The sequence below is a fragment of the Carassius auratus genome, chromosome 31, assembly GCF_003368295.1.
Source record: "Carassius auratus strain Wakin chromosome 31, ASM336829v1, whole genome shotgun sequence".
Lineage (NCBI taxonomy): Eukaryota > Metazoa > Chordata > Actinopteri > Cypriniformes > Cyprinidae > Carassius > Carassius auratus.
This window is the reverse complement of record NC_039273.1, coordinates 6,108,988-6,124,277: the sequence shown is the minus strand read 5'-3', so window position 1 is coordinate 6,124,277 and position 15,290 is coordinate 6,108,988. Positions and strand designations below refer to the sequence as shown.

The window sequence follows — 15,290 nt, the reverse complement described above, 5'->3', positions numbered from 1 at the left end:
TGATTACAGGATTTGCATTGCACTCCGTTTAACACACAGTGAACCTCAAACAGCTATCCACTCCACAGGACCCACCCTCTCACTGTGTAGATCATCCACGGAGCTTTTAAGTTGCCAAGTATTGCTTTTGAGAACCTGGAGGGACCGAGCAAATGCACAAATGGCAGGCTGTCACTGATAGCAATAGGATTGATTGTCCATGCGAGTTGAAAGAACATTCTATTGTAACTACAGAAATGAAAATATACTTGTTTTTGGGTTAGAGGAAGGAATGAAAGATTTGGGGTCAGAATTTCTTTTTTCTTCGGGGATACATTCTGTTGATCAAAATTGACAATTTGTTTCATATAAATGTTATTTTCAACTTCATTAAAGAATTCGGTTGCACTTTATTTTACAGTCCTGTTCCCCATGTACATACTATGTACTTGTTATAGTAATTACAATAACTATGTAATAACTAGGTACTAACCCTGAACCTACCCCTAAACCTAACCCCATGTAGTTATCTTGTATTACCAGAACTTTCTTAGATAAATACATTGTACACTATAAGTACACGGAAGTACACGTACTGTAAAATTAAGTGCAACCAAGAATTCTGAAAAAAAAATACAGTTTCCTGTAAAGTAGTGTTGAAGTAGTAAACAATACTATTGACATTGCATAATATACAGTATGGATATAGTATATGGATGGATAGATAGACTTCTTTCTCCTTTTATTTTTAATTTTTTTATTTTATTTACATATTACTTTTTTATATATAGGGATCTTCTGGGGATCTTATGATCAGGAACGTGCAGCTCAAGCACTCTGGGAAGTACGTCTGCATGGTGCATACAGCTGTGGACAGTGTGTCTGCAGCAGCAGACTTAATTGTCAGAGGTATGTGCATATCCCTCCGCGGAGACTGTTCAGTATGCTACACTTTTCTGAGCATTTATCAAATATAAATTAAAAAGGCCCCGCTATTTCTATTGTATTCTGTTATCCAGCTCTTGAAGTAATGACTACAGGAGTATCTGAAATCAATGCATTAATTCCCTGCTTCGTGCTCTTTAGAACTTTTTGTATTTCCATCATCAAGTGAAGGATCTCTCTCCCTGGTTCTGAATATTAATCATGTCGCCTTTTGTGGGCAGACTTGTCTCACATCGCAAGGTACTTGGCAACCTTGCTGTGCCCTTCTCTGATGAGGATACACAGCAAGTTTGTTTGAGTCCTTTTTGTCTCTTTTTTGTGATGGTGTTGTCAGGGCCCCCTGGTGCTCCAGTGGGTGTGTTGGTGGGGGACGTCACAGACAGGACTGCTCAGCTCTCGTGGGGCCCCGGACCTGACAACCACAGTCCCGTTAACCTCTACATCGTGCAAGCCAGGACCCCCTTCTCTATCGGCTGGCAGGCAGTCAAAACTGGTATAGTACTCTTTGAACTTTCTTGTTGAATCTGGTTTTATATTAGAAAACCAGTTCATGTTATTATTATCGTGATTGAGACACCCCTTACAAATACAATTTTGTTTTTGGAAATGTCAAGTCATACTATAATTTACATTAGAAAAAAAAAACATAAAATGACATTCCCAGAATTTCCACTGCACATTTTAAATGTAAATTTAAGTTAAATGCATAAAAGCTAAAAATGGTGCTGCCATATTATATATATGTGTGTGAGTGCATGCGTGTGTGCGTGCGTGTGTGTGCGTGTGTGGTTACATTAGTTTTTTTTTTTCACTATACATTTTTGCTACTTTTTTTTTTTTACTCATGTTGCACAATAATGTGTTTCAGTAATCTTCATTTGAGGGCTTTTCTTAATAATTTTATTAATACAGTTATGTGTGATTATTTGTGATTAGACAGAGAAATATAACTACCTGTGTGGTGATTCTGTTTTTATAACAATATTTTTGTAGGATGCATAATCGTTTTTTTTTTTTTTTTTTTTTTTGAGTGTGTCACTTAGATGTGATTCATGCAAATGCCTTTTTTAATACACTATGAAAGAAAAAAAAAAGAAATCTTAGCATTTGCTAAGAAAGATCAAAATATATCTTCAAGAATAATTGCAAAATAATTATGAGAGGCTACTCATTTGTGCAGATGGGTATTGATGTGTTTTTGCATTCCACATTTTCTTTAATCCTAGTTCCTGATTCTGTGCCTGGACAGATGATTCATGCAATGGCAGCGAATCTCAATCCGTGGGTTGATTATGAATTTAGAGTTGTGGCTATCAACAATGTGGGGGTGGGGGAACCCAGCGTGCCATCCAAACCCGTTCGCACCAAAGCTGCAGGTATAGATTCATCCCTCCCAATTCCCCATATCTGTCATCTCTAATACAGCAGGAAGGAGAAAATGTAATTTAATTCTATAATTAGTTTAAATCACTGAGAGTGTCTACTCGTAATAGAGTTCAGGCATGAGAAATAAACACTCTTGCATTCATACCGGTTTTCCTGGGAACATCTAAATTGCTAATAATTTATGAAATCGGAATGGCATCAGAAAGGCTGGCATTTTTAGTTAATTAGTTTGAAACCACAAGAAAATGTAGTTGGTTTGAAATTTTGTGTGTGTGTGGTGGATTGGGGTGTAGCTTACATAGCTGTTTTCTTTAATGCAAGGCCCAACCCTGCTGCACTCAGCGGATAGACATCAGTAATCAGGAAATGCAGCTATCAATAATTGATGTCGACATAAACAAAAATTGAGTGGACTTCTTCCTCATTCTATGGAGCAGTAACACTTGAAAGGCTCTATTTTGAGCTCAGGCACTGTGTGCAAATGCTTCAATCACTGATTCACAAATAGATGCAGGCTTCATCACACAATCCCAAGTGAAAAGGACATGCAAAAAGCTATTGTCTTAAAGATCCCAGCAAACAAAGCTTAGTTTATAAAGAAAGACGGTGCATTGACGAGGATTTTACAATATTAATAGCAATATCTATACTGTGAAATCAATGCTGTAGGTCATTTTATATCATAATTACTGATCAAAAGTTAACATATTGCACTGTGGCACAATAGTGTAAATAGTTATGAAGTGTTCTGTACATTGTCACAGTTATGGTTTTTAGTGTTCCCTTTGGCTGAGGAATTGGGAATTGTTTACTTTTAATTGACAGTGTAAATAAGTTACAATAGAACACTGTTAACACTTTGATAAAATAATACAGTATTTAGCAATATTTAGTTAACACTTAATTTAACTTGCAATTTACACTATATACATATGGAAACACACACACACATATATATATATATATATATATATATATATATATATATATATATATATATATATATACCGGTATTTATGTTCAAAATAAATATTATATACAAAATAAACCAGCACATACAAAAAAAAAAAAACAAGTGCAAATACATAATTATTCAGTATATGCACATTGCAATAAAACATCTTAAACTAGCTTGAACTGGTTTGATTTGCTAGTCTCAAGTTGGTTAAATTGGTCTAACTGTTCTCGGACCCTGGCCAAGCTGTTGTTGAGCAAAAAAAAGTGCACAAAACCACACTAAACTCAGGCTGAGAGACCATACAACCATTTTTTTTTTTTCATCAGGAAGCTGAACATGCTGCAGGTTTTTAGATCCTACCTCATTCAGATTCTTTGAACCATTTTGAAAAGACCATTGAGCCACACCTCAGGAAAAGGAAGTGTTCGGATTTGCCGCCAATCCCACAGGTATAAAGCCTGTTTCTTCTGTTCTCTGTTTTCGCTGGCAGGTCCTGAAGTCGCCCCAGCTAACGTGAGTGGGGGGGGAGGAAGCCGAGGCGAACTGGTGATTGTTTGGGAGGTGAGCTCAGCATCTTTATTGTGACATTAGCGTTTTCATATCAGCCTTCTCTTGTGAATCGGATTCTTAGGGGATTCTCCACGGTGACGTGGTTTAAATGAGAGAAGGTTTAATTAAAAAGGAAAGAGTTGTCGTCTTTGCTCTTTGCCTCAGTGGGATTGCTCCCTCTGGTATGTAAATCATAATGAAGACGCAGATATGAGACAGCTTTCATAGCAGTAAATATGAAATGACAATGTTTATCAATGGCTTACTCGTAATCTCACCGGCTGTCACAGCAGATATTCAGCAGTGTGTTTAAACACAGTATTATTTTTAAAATATGGCACGTTTTTCACTAAGTCTAGAGGTTTCTTGACTGACACAGTAGTGCCTAAATCTGTCAAATATATTTACTTATATTCCGTGGATTTCAGATTATGAAAGCAACAATGTTAACCTACCATGGAAAATTACTCGTCAACTTGCAGTAATGTAACACCATGTCAACTGAATGATTCTCTTTAATGCATTTTTAAGGGACTAATATTATTGCTGATATTATAAACAACCCTTTTACCCTATGAAGCTTTGTAAAACGTCCCACATCGTTTGTGCTACAGGCACAGTTTTTTTTTTTTTTTTTTTTTTTTGTAGGAATTTCTTAAAGAGTCTCTGTTTAAGCATAAGCTGTGAACTAAACCAACCACCTTCAAGGAGAATATAGCATTATAAACATTTATGTGATGCAAACAAAGTATTTGAAAATCAGACAAAAAGATAAAGATACAAGGCTGTGTACTTAAAGACTTACTTAATACAATCCCATGAAGCATAAAGCTACAATTACACAAAACAATGGTGAAATATAAAGCTATTCATACATGCATTTATGTATATATTACAGACATGCATATATACACACACTTATTTAGGTATTTTGAGAGTGCAGGGATACCGACTTTATTACAGTATTTCACTCATGGTGCACCAAAAGAGAAGTCTGTTTTGGCTTGATAACTAAGTAACTTTCTTTATTGAATCACATTTTATTATTTAATTCTTTATATTGTCTTCTCACAGCCTGTGCCAGAGGAGCTGCAAAATGGAGAAAAGTTTGGATATGTGGTGGCATTTCGTCCCCTTGGCACCACAACATGGAAACAGAGCGTTTTGGCCTTGGCAGATGCATCACGATACATTTATAAAAATGATACTTTTCTGCCACTCACTCAGTTTGAAGTCAAAGTCGGCGTCTACAACGAGATTGGAGAGGGACCGTTTAGCCCTGTGGTCATTGTATATTCAGCAGACGAAGGTTAATACGCTTGTGTTCTGTGTTGATTGTATGCAGATTGTGCAAGGGCATTATTGGACATCATTTAGGGATGACAATAGTTGATGGATGCGTTTCAAGTTTTAATCACACCCCCTCTACAGCTGTGTTAGTGCACTCCGATGGTAATTTCTTCGCAAGTGTGCTAATAGCGCAATTAGTTCTTGCAAACAGGTGGTATATTTAAGCACTAGAGACTGATGTTGGATGAATCCTGTAAACTGTCTGTTCTCATTACCTGTTGTTTTTCACTTTCTTTTCTCATTTTGGTATGTCTGACATCAACAGAACCTTCGGTTGCTCCTCCTAGAGTCTGGGCCCGCAGTTTGTCCGCATCTGAGATCGAGGTATTCTGGGAACCTGTTCACCAAAGCGGCAGCAAAGGATGGATAACAGGCTATGAGGTATGTAAACACCAAAAATGGAGGGAGGGAACAAACCTCACACTGCATCACCTCAATTTAGATTCCTTAATGTATGCACTGCGCTGATGGCAGGGTGTGCAATTTCCTGTTCCCCAACAAGAGTCTGCGATCCCCCGGCCACATTTTTCACAATCTCATCTGCAGAATGAAGAGGTCTTCTCACAGCTGGTCCTGTCTCCCGGGGAGCGCCAATACCCAGGCTTTCTGGGCACTTATATAAATCACATTTCAGATGTGTGGACATCATACATCAATTCCCCCTCCTGCAAACACTTCAGCTGCTAGGTCGTTTCTTACTGCGCGAGAAACCCACAGGATCCTGCCCATTTCTCTCCTTCCAACCTGAACGAGCCTCGGCGAGAAATCCCTGGTCATGCAGTTGTTCCGTGGTGAAACCAATAAGTCGTTCACAGCTTCGGGTAGTAGTAAAAAAAGCACATATGAAAATCCACAAATACTTCCAGGGTCCCTTGCTGCACTGTGCAGATGTTTATTGAACATAGTTAAAAAAGAAAGTCACGGTGACTTTGTCACAGAGTTAGTATATCGAACGCTAATGCAGGAACAAAAATGACATTCTTCTCGAGTCGATTTCTTAGCTTTGAGGTTGGAAGCACACTTACTCAAGCAGAAACATCATGCCCATTCAAACATTAAAATGAATATGTGTGTGTAGCTGCGTGTGTTTGTGCGTGCTTGGCTGTATGTATACTATATGTACATGTAAAGAGGCAGCAACAGGCTCCACAGAAATCGAAATCTACAATGGATCAGATGATGGCTGACTAAATCATGTTTGTATCTTAATGTCAAGAAAACTGTACGCATGTTTTTACTAAAAGGGCATATCAGGATGTACTGTAGAAGGAGATATGTTTGTCCAAAGACAGAAGCTTGAAGTGGTGCATGAATTTACATACTTGGGAATAATAATAGATTATCTGCTTTCTTTCAAAAAAAAAAACGTGAAGAAAGTTGTTAACAGTGAAATCAAATTTAGCAAATTTTAGATTTATTAGAAATACTTTGACTAAGGAAGCAGCAGTTTATTTTATGAATTCAGGCATTTCTGCATACATCTCTTTCAGACAAGAGGTGGATGATGCGTTTCTGCCCTGCACCTGCTCTTTTATACTCTCGGCCGCATCAGTATTTTTTCCTTTTTTTTTTTTTTGCAAGCAGCTAGATGGAGAACTTATTCATTTATTTATGTATTGTAAAAGGTGAAATGAATGAATGTCTCTTTAAATTTCACCTTCACAATTACAGGTGCAGTGGTTGGAGGACGGGTCGCCTGAAAGCGATGCAGAGCGAGTAAGGGTCACGGAAAGCTCAGTCATTATCACAGGTCTGAAGGGAAGCACGCTTTATCTGATGTCAGTCAGAGCACACAACAGTGCAGGCACCGGGCCTTCCAGTGCACCTATCAACATCACCACCAGGAAGCCACGTAAGTCATATTGTTATAAAAACTTGTAGTTGACATGAAGTGCTTTGGGGCATACTCCATTCAAAAACTTTAAGTATCTGTATTTGTTATGCAGGTAGATTTTATGATAGACTACATGAAATATTTGCACAAAAAGTGAAAGTAAAATGGTCAATAATGACAAAAACTATCCAGTATTCAGCATTCCAGGGGCCTCAAAAGCCTCAAGCTGTGTGACCGAAATTGCCAATGGAAGCTGAATGGCGGGCATCTCTCTGTAATTAGTGTAGTTAGGCCCTCAGGCTCAAAATAAACTAAAAGCTATAGCCCCATTGATATATTGGCCAGATGTGGCCTGAATGCATTTACACTAGGGCTGGGCAATAACTTGATAATTATCGCAATATAAGTTTCCTTCGATAAAACAATATGAAGAGTTTGATAAATGTTTGGTATAATGTTTATGCAAAAATGTTTATGCAAAAGCGGAATTAACTAATTTGAATTGCGCCACACGGACCATTTATTCGCTCAAAATACAAACTGATAATTTTTAAGAGACAAAAAGTAATATTATTATCATTATTATTATCAATAATATTTTCAGGCAACAAACAATATCACTCATCAGACCATGCAGAAACTAAGAAATTATTGTTTTCTATTTAGATATTTATTTTGTTAAGGAAAATGAATGGTCTGGTTTCTACAACTTTCTCTTTGGAGCAAAAATCTGGCTTTAAACTGGAAAGATTTTAAATTTATCGTGATAATTATCGATATCGTATATATATATATATATATATATATATATATATATATATATATATATATATATATATATATATATATATATATATATATATTAGGGCCGGGCCTTTAACGCGTTAATTGAGATTAATTAATTACACAAAAAATAACGCGTTAACTAAGATTAATTAATTACAGAAAAAAAAAAATCCCGCATTTTTAATAACTTCTTTTTGCACCGCGTAACGTTTCTCACTGGATGAGTTTCGGCGGACCAATTATACTGGAGCACCAAATAGCGTTCGCAACTTCGCATATCACCGCAGCACATGATCGAGCCTCAAGTATCACCTCAACGCAAAACATATAGCAGCTAGCGTGGACTTTACACTTTATGTTGAACTATGTATTATTTTGTGGGTGCAAAAGTTTATGTTGAGCTCTTTATTGTTTTGGCCGAGGTTATTGAGTATGTTATGGCCTCTGAAGCAACAGAGAGAGGTTTTCTAATAGTCAGTGTTTCCAATGTTATGAAGGTAATTGACAGTATTGTGTTTTACTTAAAAAACACTTTACAGAAGGTTCCAGCACCTATAAGCTTCCTGAATTTCTGAAATGTACTATTTCTGAATTGTTTCTAAATATGCTATTGCTACACTTCATGGCAAAAATTGCACTGGTCTGCTGGACTTGGTTGAACAAAGATAAACAATATTTTGTTGCTTAAGCTTATGTATTCAGTCATTATTCAATGGTATACTATAAATCCATGTGAAAAAAATTACTTCTCACTGTTCTCAGGTCAAATATTTATATGCGATTAAAATGCGATTAATTAATTACAAAGCCTCTAATTAATTAGATTAATTTTTTTAATCGAGTCCCGGCCCTAATATATATAAATTAAGGTCCTGAGAGCATCATAATCCTACCCTGTTAAACTCTTGGTGGGGTTTCCTCAACACTATAAGAGATTAAGGTGGCCTTTGTTAAACTATCGTGGCTAAATAGGCATATTATCTGATGCCAATAATTGAGAACAAAACGCTGTGTTCAACTGAGCCAAAAACTCATCAGATAAACTATAACATTACTATGGAGGTAGTCTTATGGCTATTTTAAGCTAATAGACTGAGCATATAATTAAGGCCGTTTTAAAATAAAAAGCTTGACAGATCTCTTTCTTTGTGTCGGAGCAGATAGCCGATTGTCCTCTTTCCTTTGTATGGCAGATTCTCTGACTAAGCATACCATAATATCCATCCACTGTTATGATCAAGTATAGTTATCGTAATAGTATGTATCATTAGTTAAATTGCTTCAAATATATAGCTATTATCCTCAATTTTTTAAAACTATCAATACGTGGTGCACAAAGTCCTAGCCATGAAATCTGATGAGAAAAGAGATCAGATTTCCCCTGGCTCAGTGCTCAATTGCGGTTAAACTATGTATAAATTCCTCAATTACTGTGAAAAGTAGAATTGTTTGTGTGGGCACATGACCAGGCAATGGCAAACACAAAATTTGTAAAATTGCTCCAAAACAACCCAACATTAGGGGCAACTATTTTACTGTTAGGGAGTTATGGAAATAAAGGAAAGAAGAGCATGCTGACATTCAAGCAGCATTAAAATATCTGGCACATCAGAATCTGTAATACATAACAACAGCATGTATTTTTTTTTTTTTTAAGATTTATTTTTTTTGCCTTTATTTCTATATGAATGTCTCTGTTAGTCACAAATAATTCTTTAGTGTGAAAATTGTGAACTTATAAATAGAAATGTCTTAAAAGGGTAGTTGAGTCTGCAATGAAAATCAGGCATTATTTATTCATCCAGACGGTGTGACAAACCCAACATTGAGAAGTTTTAAAGATAGTCTACTCTACTTTGTTGCCTTACAATGAAAGTGGATGAGGATCAGACCTCGTCAAGCGCCAACAAAGATAAAAATATTATAAAATAAGTATTTTCTACTAATTGCTATTCTAATGATAAATAAGCAGACATTTAAACTGTTGAGGTGGTCACCATTCAACGACATTGTCTGGAAAGGACCAGCTTGGACATTCTGTTAAGGGATTTGAAAGGCATGAGGGTGAATAAGTGATCACAGAATATAGGTTGTAGGGTGAGATATTCCTTTAATGTTTTGCACAGTGTTTCTTTGTTTCATAGCAGTTTATTTTTATTTATTTTTTATTTTTTGCTGTTACATTAAAACGACTCCTACAGATCTATATATATTCCAGCTAATTTAAAGTGAGAGCCAAGCTGAACTGAATCAGCGCCAGTGAGTTTTGAACTTAAATTTAGATGATACCTCAGCTGGTGCGCTGCTGATTGTTAAGATTGCAAAGGACACAATATATGGGAGATGTTGTTCAGTCATATTACACAAGTTGGAAGTAAAGCAGAATATATTTTATGTCTTTAAGCTCCAAGTCAACCCCCAGGGAACATTGAGTGGAACCTGACAAACTCAAAGGTCTTTCTGAACTGGGAACACGTGAAGGCGATGGACAATGAATCAGAAGTAACCGGCTACAAGGTAATCAGTTTTGTTTGTTTTACTTTTGTTTGCTGCTTTGCTGATAAACGTGCTGTATCAGTGTGCCATGTAAGCTGGTGTTTCACATAAAATACTCCGAGATAAATGACTGAGAACATTACCTTTGAAAGCTGCATTCAAAGGTTTTTTCATAAAATTAAAAAATCATTTGAAGTGCCTGTGACGTCTTTCCAGATGCTCATGTAACTTCCTTTGAACTTCTCAGTTGAAGTACAGATCATTTTGCATAGGATTATATTTAATGCTAGTTTCCCATAAGAGGCCATTGGTTCTAAAGAGTACTTTTTGCTACTTAAGACATTTTCATAACGCATACATATCATGAAGTCACTTCTTAAAGGGAAAATCCAACTAAAAATAGCACTACATACTATCTTCAAATAAAATAAGATATTTTGAAGAATGTTGGCAACCGTACAGCTTTGGATTTGGATCTGTCAGCAAGTATGCCTGCTGTCTTTACACTCTCATCCAACAGAGACTAATCTCAATCTAAACCTGATTTGGATTTGCAAGAAACACAATAGAAGTCAATGGGAACCAAAACTATGTGGTGACCAAAATATCATCTTTTGTGTTTTTTTTTCTGAAAAAAAAAAAAAAATGCATTCAGGTTTGGAACAACATGGGGGTGATTACATGATGACAGTATTAAAATGTTTGGGTGAACTATCCCTTTAACATATGCAACCTTAGTGTAAATTGTTACCGGCATTTTGTTGTTCCTATTCGTATGATTGGATGCACATTTAGCTATCCAGATGTGTTAGAAATGTTAAAATGTTGTCTTTTGGGATTGGTCAAAACAAATCAAATCTCTCTCCTCAACAGAGGCTTCTCTTTCTTCTTTTTGCTAGCAAAACCTTTAGTAAAAATTATGAAAATTCAGGGTTCTGTCATTGAGGCTTTTAGAAAGACCTTTAGCAAAAAAATATAAGTGGTAAAAGTGAATGAATTCTGAACAAATATCTGACTAGACATTAAATGAAAAGGTATTTTAAACATATCTTAAACATATGTATCTTGAACATATTTCACTGTCGAGATTTGATTTCCCCTTTAATGTAATCTTTAACTTTTTTCAAATTTCCTTTCACACTCAAGGTCATACATACAGTTCAGAAACATCCAAGGCTTTTTTACATTTCAGAACAAGCTGCTCCGACCTCCTGCTGCTCTCAAACGCCAAGTCATTTGTAGCAAGAGTTCACATAAAATGTTCTGAAAGAGGATTAAAATTTGTCCAATGAGATTCAGTTCTTTTAAGCAAATTAATTTGAAGCAGAGTTCAGCCAGCTAATTGACGATGGCCTCTCTAAAATTTAGATTCTTGTAGGGTCTGTGAACATCTGGACGGCTCTGATGCTTTCCTCCAGCTTAGCGAGGCCTCGCTAAAGACATTTTCATAAGACACAAGCACTATTCATTTGCAGTCCTAACTGTCCGCTGTGTGGCGCCTGCAGAATAATACAATCAATAATCATACATGTTCTAGTCTGTATGAGTAAGAAAGAATATCAGTTTGGTGGCTATTTGTTTTGCACTGTCAGCCTGGAAAAAAAAAAGAAGAAGAAAAAAAACATTTAAATGATTTATGGATTGTGAAACCTATTTTTTTTTTTTCACAGCAAGATATGTCAGTAAACATACCAATAATCCTCCCACTGAAAATCAATTTGAAATTTCTAATGATTATTCAATTTGTATTCCCTCTCTTACATGGGTTTTGAAGATTGCAAGACCAATTGTGTGAAACAGACTTTCATACATATTTATCTTTCGCTTACCACATCTTTAAAAACGTGCTTGTGCTATTTATCATCATAATAAATGCTTTTTCTGATTGATATTTTATCTAATCACATTTCAATTTTTGTATAATTATCTAGAATTAAGAGTTAAAATATCTCCCACACAGGTTGTGTATCGTCAAAACTGGCACAGGGGAAACAGCGTAGTCGAGACCAACAGGACGTCCGTAGAGCTTCAGTTGCCATCGGAAGAGGACCTGCTTGTTCAGATCAAAGCCCTGAGTGACGGAGGAGACGGCAGCAGCAGCAGCCCTATACGCATTCCAAAGATGTCAAGTAAGGCTTCATAAGAGCTCATTAAGAGCGCTGCACACTGATTTTTGAGAATAGAACTGCTAACCAGGCAATTGTTTCATATAATCCTGTCTGTGATGTCTTTGTGTTCCTCTCCTTTACAGGCCTGAACTCAAGGGGATACTTCAGTTCAGACGCAAGCAAGATGGCCCGTGTTCACGGAGTAGTGTTTCTGATCTTGTCATGGTTGTTTTCATAGAACTTTGCAATTGTTTAAAGCTGAAGGGTGTCACTTCTATGCCACTTATATCGCCAACTGGAATTTCAAAAACGATTATGGTTTCCCAGACACTGTACTACTGTCTGCTACAGAGAGAAATCAACCTAAAAACTGCTTAATTGCAATTGATAAACAAATATGAGGAAATAGTTTAACACTGGGAAAAAGATACACACATCAGCTTTAATACTTAAAAAATCTAATTGGGTGGATATATTGGATTTATTGTCCTTTTTTTTTTAAAGAGGAAAAAAAAATGGTAAATCAGCTCCATTGCCTTGTATTGTGAATTTTATTTTTATGTATTTTTTACCTCTATGTCAAACTATTCGTCTTTTGTATGTAGATTTTATGCAAAAAAAAAGCAGGCTTTCTCTTTCTTTTTTTCTTTCTTTTTTTTTTCTTTTTTTTTGCTTAGATATTCAGAACTGAGATTCAAATTAAGCACAATATTAAGCCATGTAATGTAATAGTGACCTGGAATGTTGGATCTTTAAGAGAAATCCTTGAATTATGAATTATACCCATGCTGTTTTTCCTTTCACACACGTCAGTCAAGTCAGTGACGCTGTGTTTGTGTATGTAAAAAGGCCTTTAGATAGATGAGAACAGCCTTGAGATATTACTGTTTTAAAGAATAGAGGCAGTTTGGTTTGATACATAGTTTCTGGATAATTACACAGATTTCTTGCTGCTAGTTAGTATTATTTATTAGTTTGGACAATTACGAAAGTCAATCATTTGATTTCGTACGAAAAGCATTTCTTTTTCCTTTAAATTCAACCCATAATTCATCAGTTCAATTATGATTTATTCTGTCATTCACATTATGCTATGGGAGACAGTTTTCCTTCCTGATATCCCTCAAAGATTATTCATCATGTTTGTTCCTGTGAAAATATTTCTTGCCAACATCTTCTGGATTTGTACGCTTGAAAATGAGACGAGTTAACTTCTGTCGTCTGAACTTAACTTAATCAAATATTCCCTCTGCGCGTTTCACATTTTCTAAATATCACAATTCATACATCTAAAAAATATGTTTTATATCCTCTACAGTTTATTTAATTATTTTTTAATCATTTTTAATTTATTTTTTTAATGTTTATCTGTTTGTAATTATCATGCATAGTGAAAAAACGTTTTCATGTTTTACCTTGTTATTGCTTAGACTTTTATTTAATTTCTGTTGTCTTTGCAATATCTATTTTAAAATTTGTTTATTGTATCTGTATGTTTAATTGCGTTTCTTTATATTTTTAATGTTTTATTTTTAAATATTAAATCACCTAATAGTATATACATTTTTGCCTTATTTTGAAATTTAGCATTTTATAAATGTAACATATTTGTCTGGTGTTTTTATTTTTATTTTGCTGTTATTTATGCGTTTTGGCCTATTTAATACCTTTGTATTAATCCTGTACAATCTCTGAGAGATACAAATAAATAAAATTTCATGTTGAAATATTTGTAGAGCAAATATATGATTAGCTACAGTATCATTAATAGCCTCCAACATACATTACAGCATTTTTGATCTGGGAGGAGACGTTTCATTCTAATTTGATGAATGGAATAGAACTTGGCTGATCTATATGGTTGCCTGGAGACGATTCCTTCAAAGACTTGCATACTGATTGGTAATTATCAATAGACTGAGATTAGTCTCTGTTGGATGAGAGTGTAAAGACAGCAGGCATACTTGCTGACAGTCATTTAAATTACTATATATATATATACACACACACACACACACACACACACACCGTGGATCCAAAATCTGAGCTAGTGAAAAATGCTCCTATTTTGCAGTTATCTAATTAAATGCAACTTTCTTTTCAGTGTAAATTAAAGTATCAGAATAATTTAATTGAAATGTTGAAGTGAGAAATAACATTAATTTCTTCTAATTTGCATGCCCCCCATTCTTAACTGCACTTGAACTGACATAACTGATACTGATACTGATTCTGACGTATCTCGGTTTGTGTAAAACCTATTTATCATCTAATCCAGCATCCAAAAAGCATTGTGTTTCAGTGAAATTAAACCAAAAGTTCACTAAGAAATGAAAATGTACTCACCCTCACACCATCCGAGATGAAGAAGAGATTCTGTTTTGATCAAATATTTCGCATTACATCACTTGCTCACCAATGGATCCTCGGCAGTGAATGGGTGCCGTCAGAATAAGAGTCCAAACAGCTGACTCCAGTCTATCACTTAACACTTTGTGAAGTGAAAAGCTGCGTGTTTTATAGAAACAAGTCCATCATTATGATGTTTTAACTCAAAATATGAGTTCATAATCCATTAAACACTTCATCCAGTGAAAAAGTCCATTCCCCGTTGTCCTCTCACATAAAAAATCCACTGATATATTTGTTTTTAAACAGTGCTTTATATGTGCATTTTTCTCCCTTTAATCAGATAAGATGCCTTACTGGAGAAAACAGTATTATGAATAGAGAATTATTTTAGTGTGTAAAATTGAGTAAATTTTTTCAGCAGTTTTTCATTTTTAGGTGAACTGTTCCTTTACAGCATCCCTTAATAACCTGAAGTCCAAAATGTGTGTTAATTTTGGGGGGAAAACTACCAGATTTTCAAAGTGGTCTTTTGGAGGCTCCACTGTAC

The 15,290-nt window shown here is 35.4% G+C and overlaps 1 protein-coding gene across 2 annotated transcripts in view; it reads left to right on the top strand.

Moving 5' to 3' along the window:
- The window catches only part of LOC113050328 (contactin-4-like), an 82,810-nt gene extending 69,014 nt beyond the window's left edge, over nucleotides 1–13,796 (top strand). The window contains exons 14-23 of one of the 2 annotated variants that reach the window (XM_026213183.1): nucleotides 771–888; nucleotides 1,259–1,417; nucleotides 2,151–2,300; nucleotides 3,759–3,829; nucleotides 4,892–5,126; nucleotides 5,433–5,548; nucleotides 6,839–7,019; nucleotides 10,192–10,304; nucleotides 12,244–12,412; nucleotides 12,535–13,796. In XM_026213183.1, coding sequence (XP_026068968.1) covers nucleotides 771–888; nucleotides 1,259–1,417; nucleotides 2,151–2,300; nucleotides 3,759–3,829; nucleotides 4,892–5,126; nucleotides 5,433–5,548; nucleotides 6,839–7,019; nucleotides 10,192–10,304; nucleotides 12,244–12,412; nucleotides 12,535–12,629 — 1,407 coding nt within the window. In that variant the 3' untranslated portion in view covers nucleotides 12,630–13,796. The remainder of the gene's footprint in view (nucleotides 1–770; nucleotides 889–1,258; nucleotides 1,418–2,150; nucleotides 2,301–3,758; nucleotides 3,830–4,891; nucleotides 5,127–5,432; nucleotides 5,549–6,838; nucleotides 7,020–10,191; nucleotides 10,305–12,243; nucleotides 12,413–12,534) is intronic. The other variant, XM_026213184.1, reaches the window with a different exon arrangement.
- The last annotated feature ends 1,494 nt before the right edge of the window (nucleotides 13,797–15,290 follow it).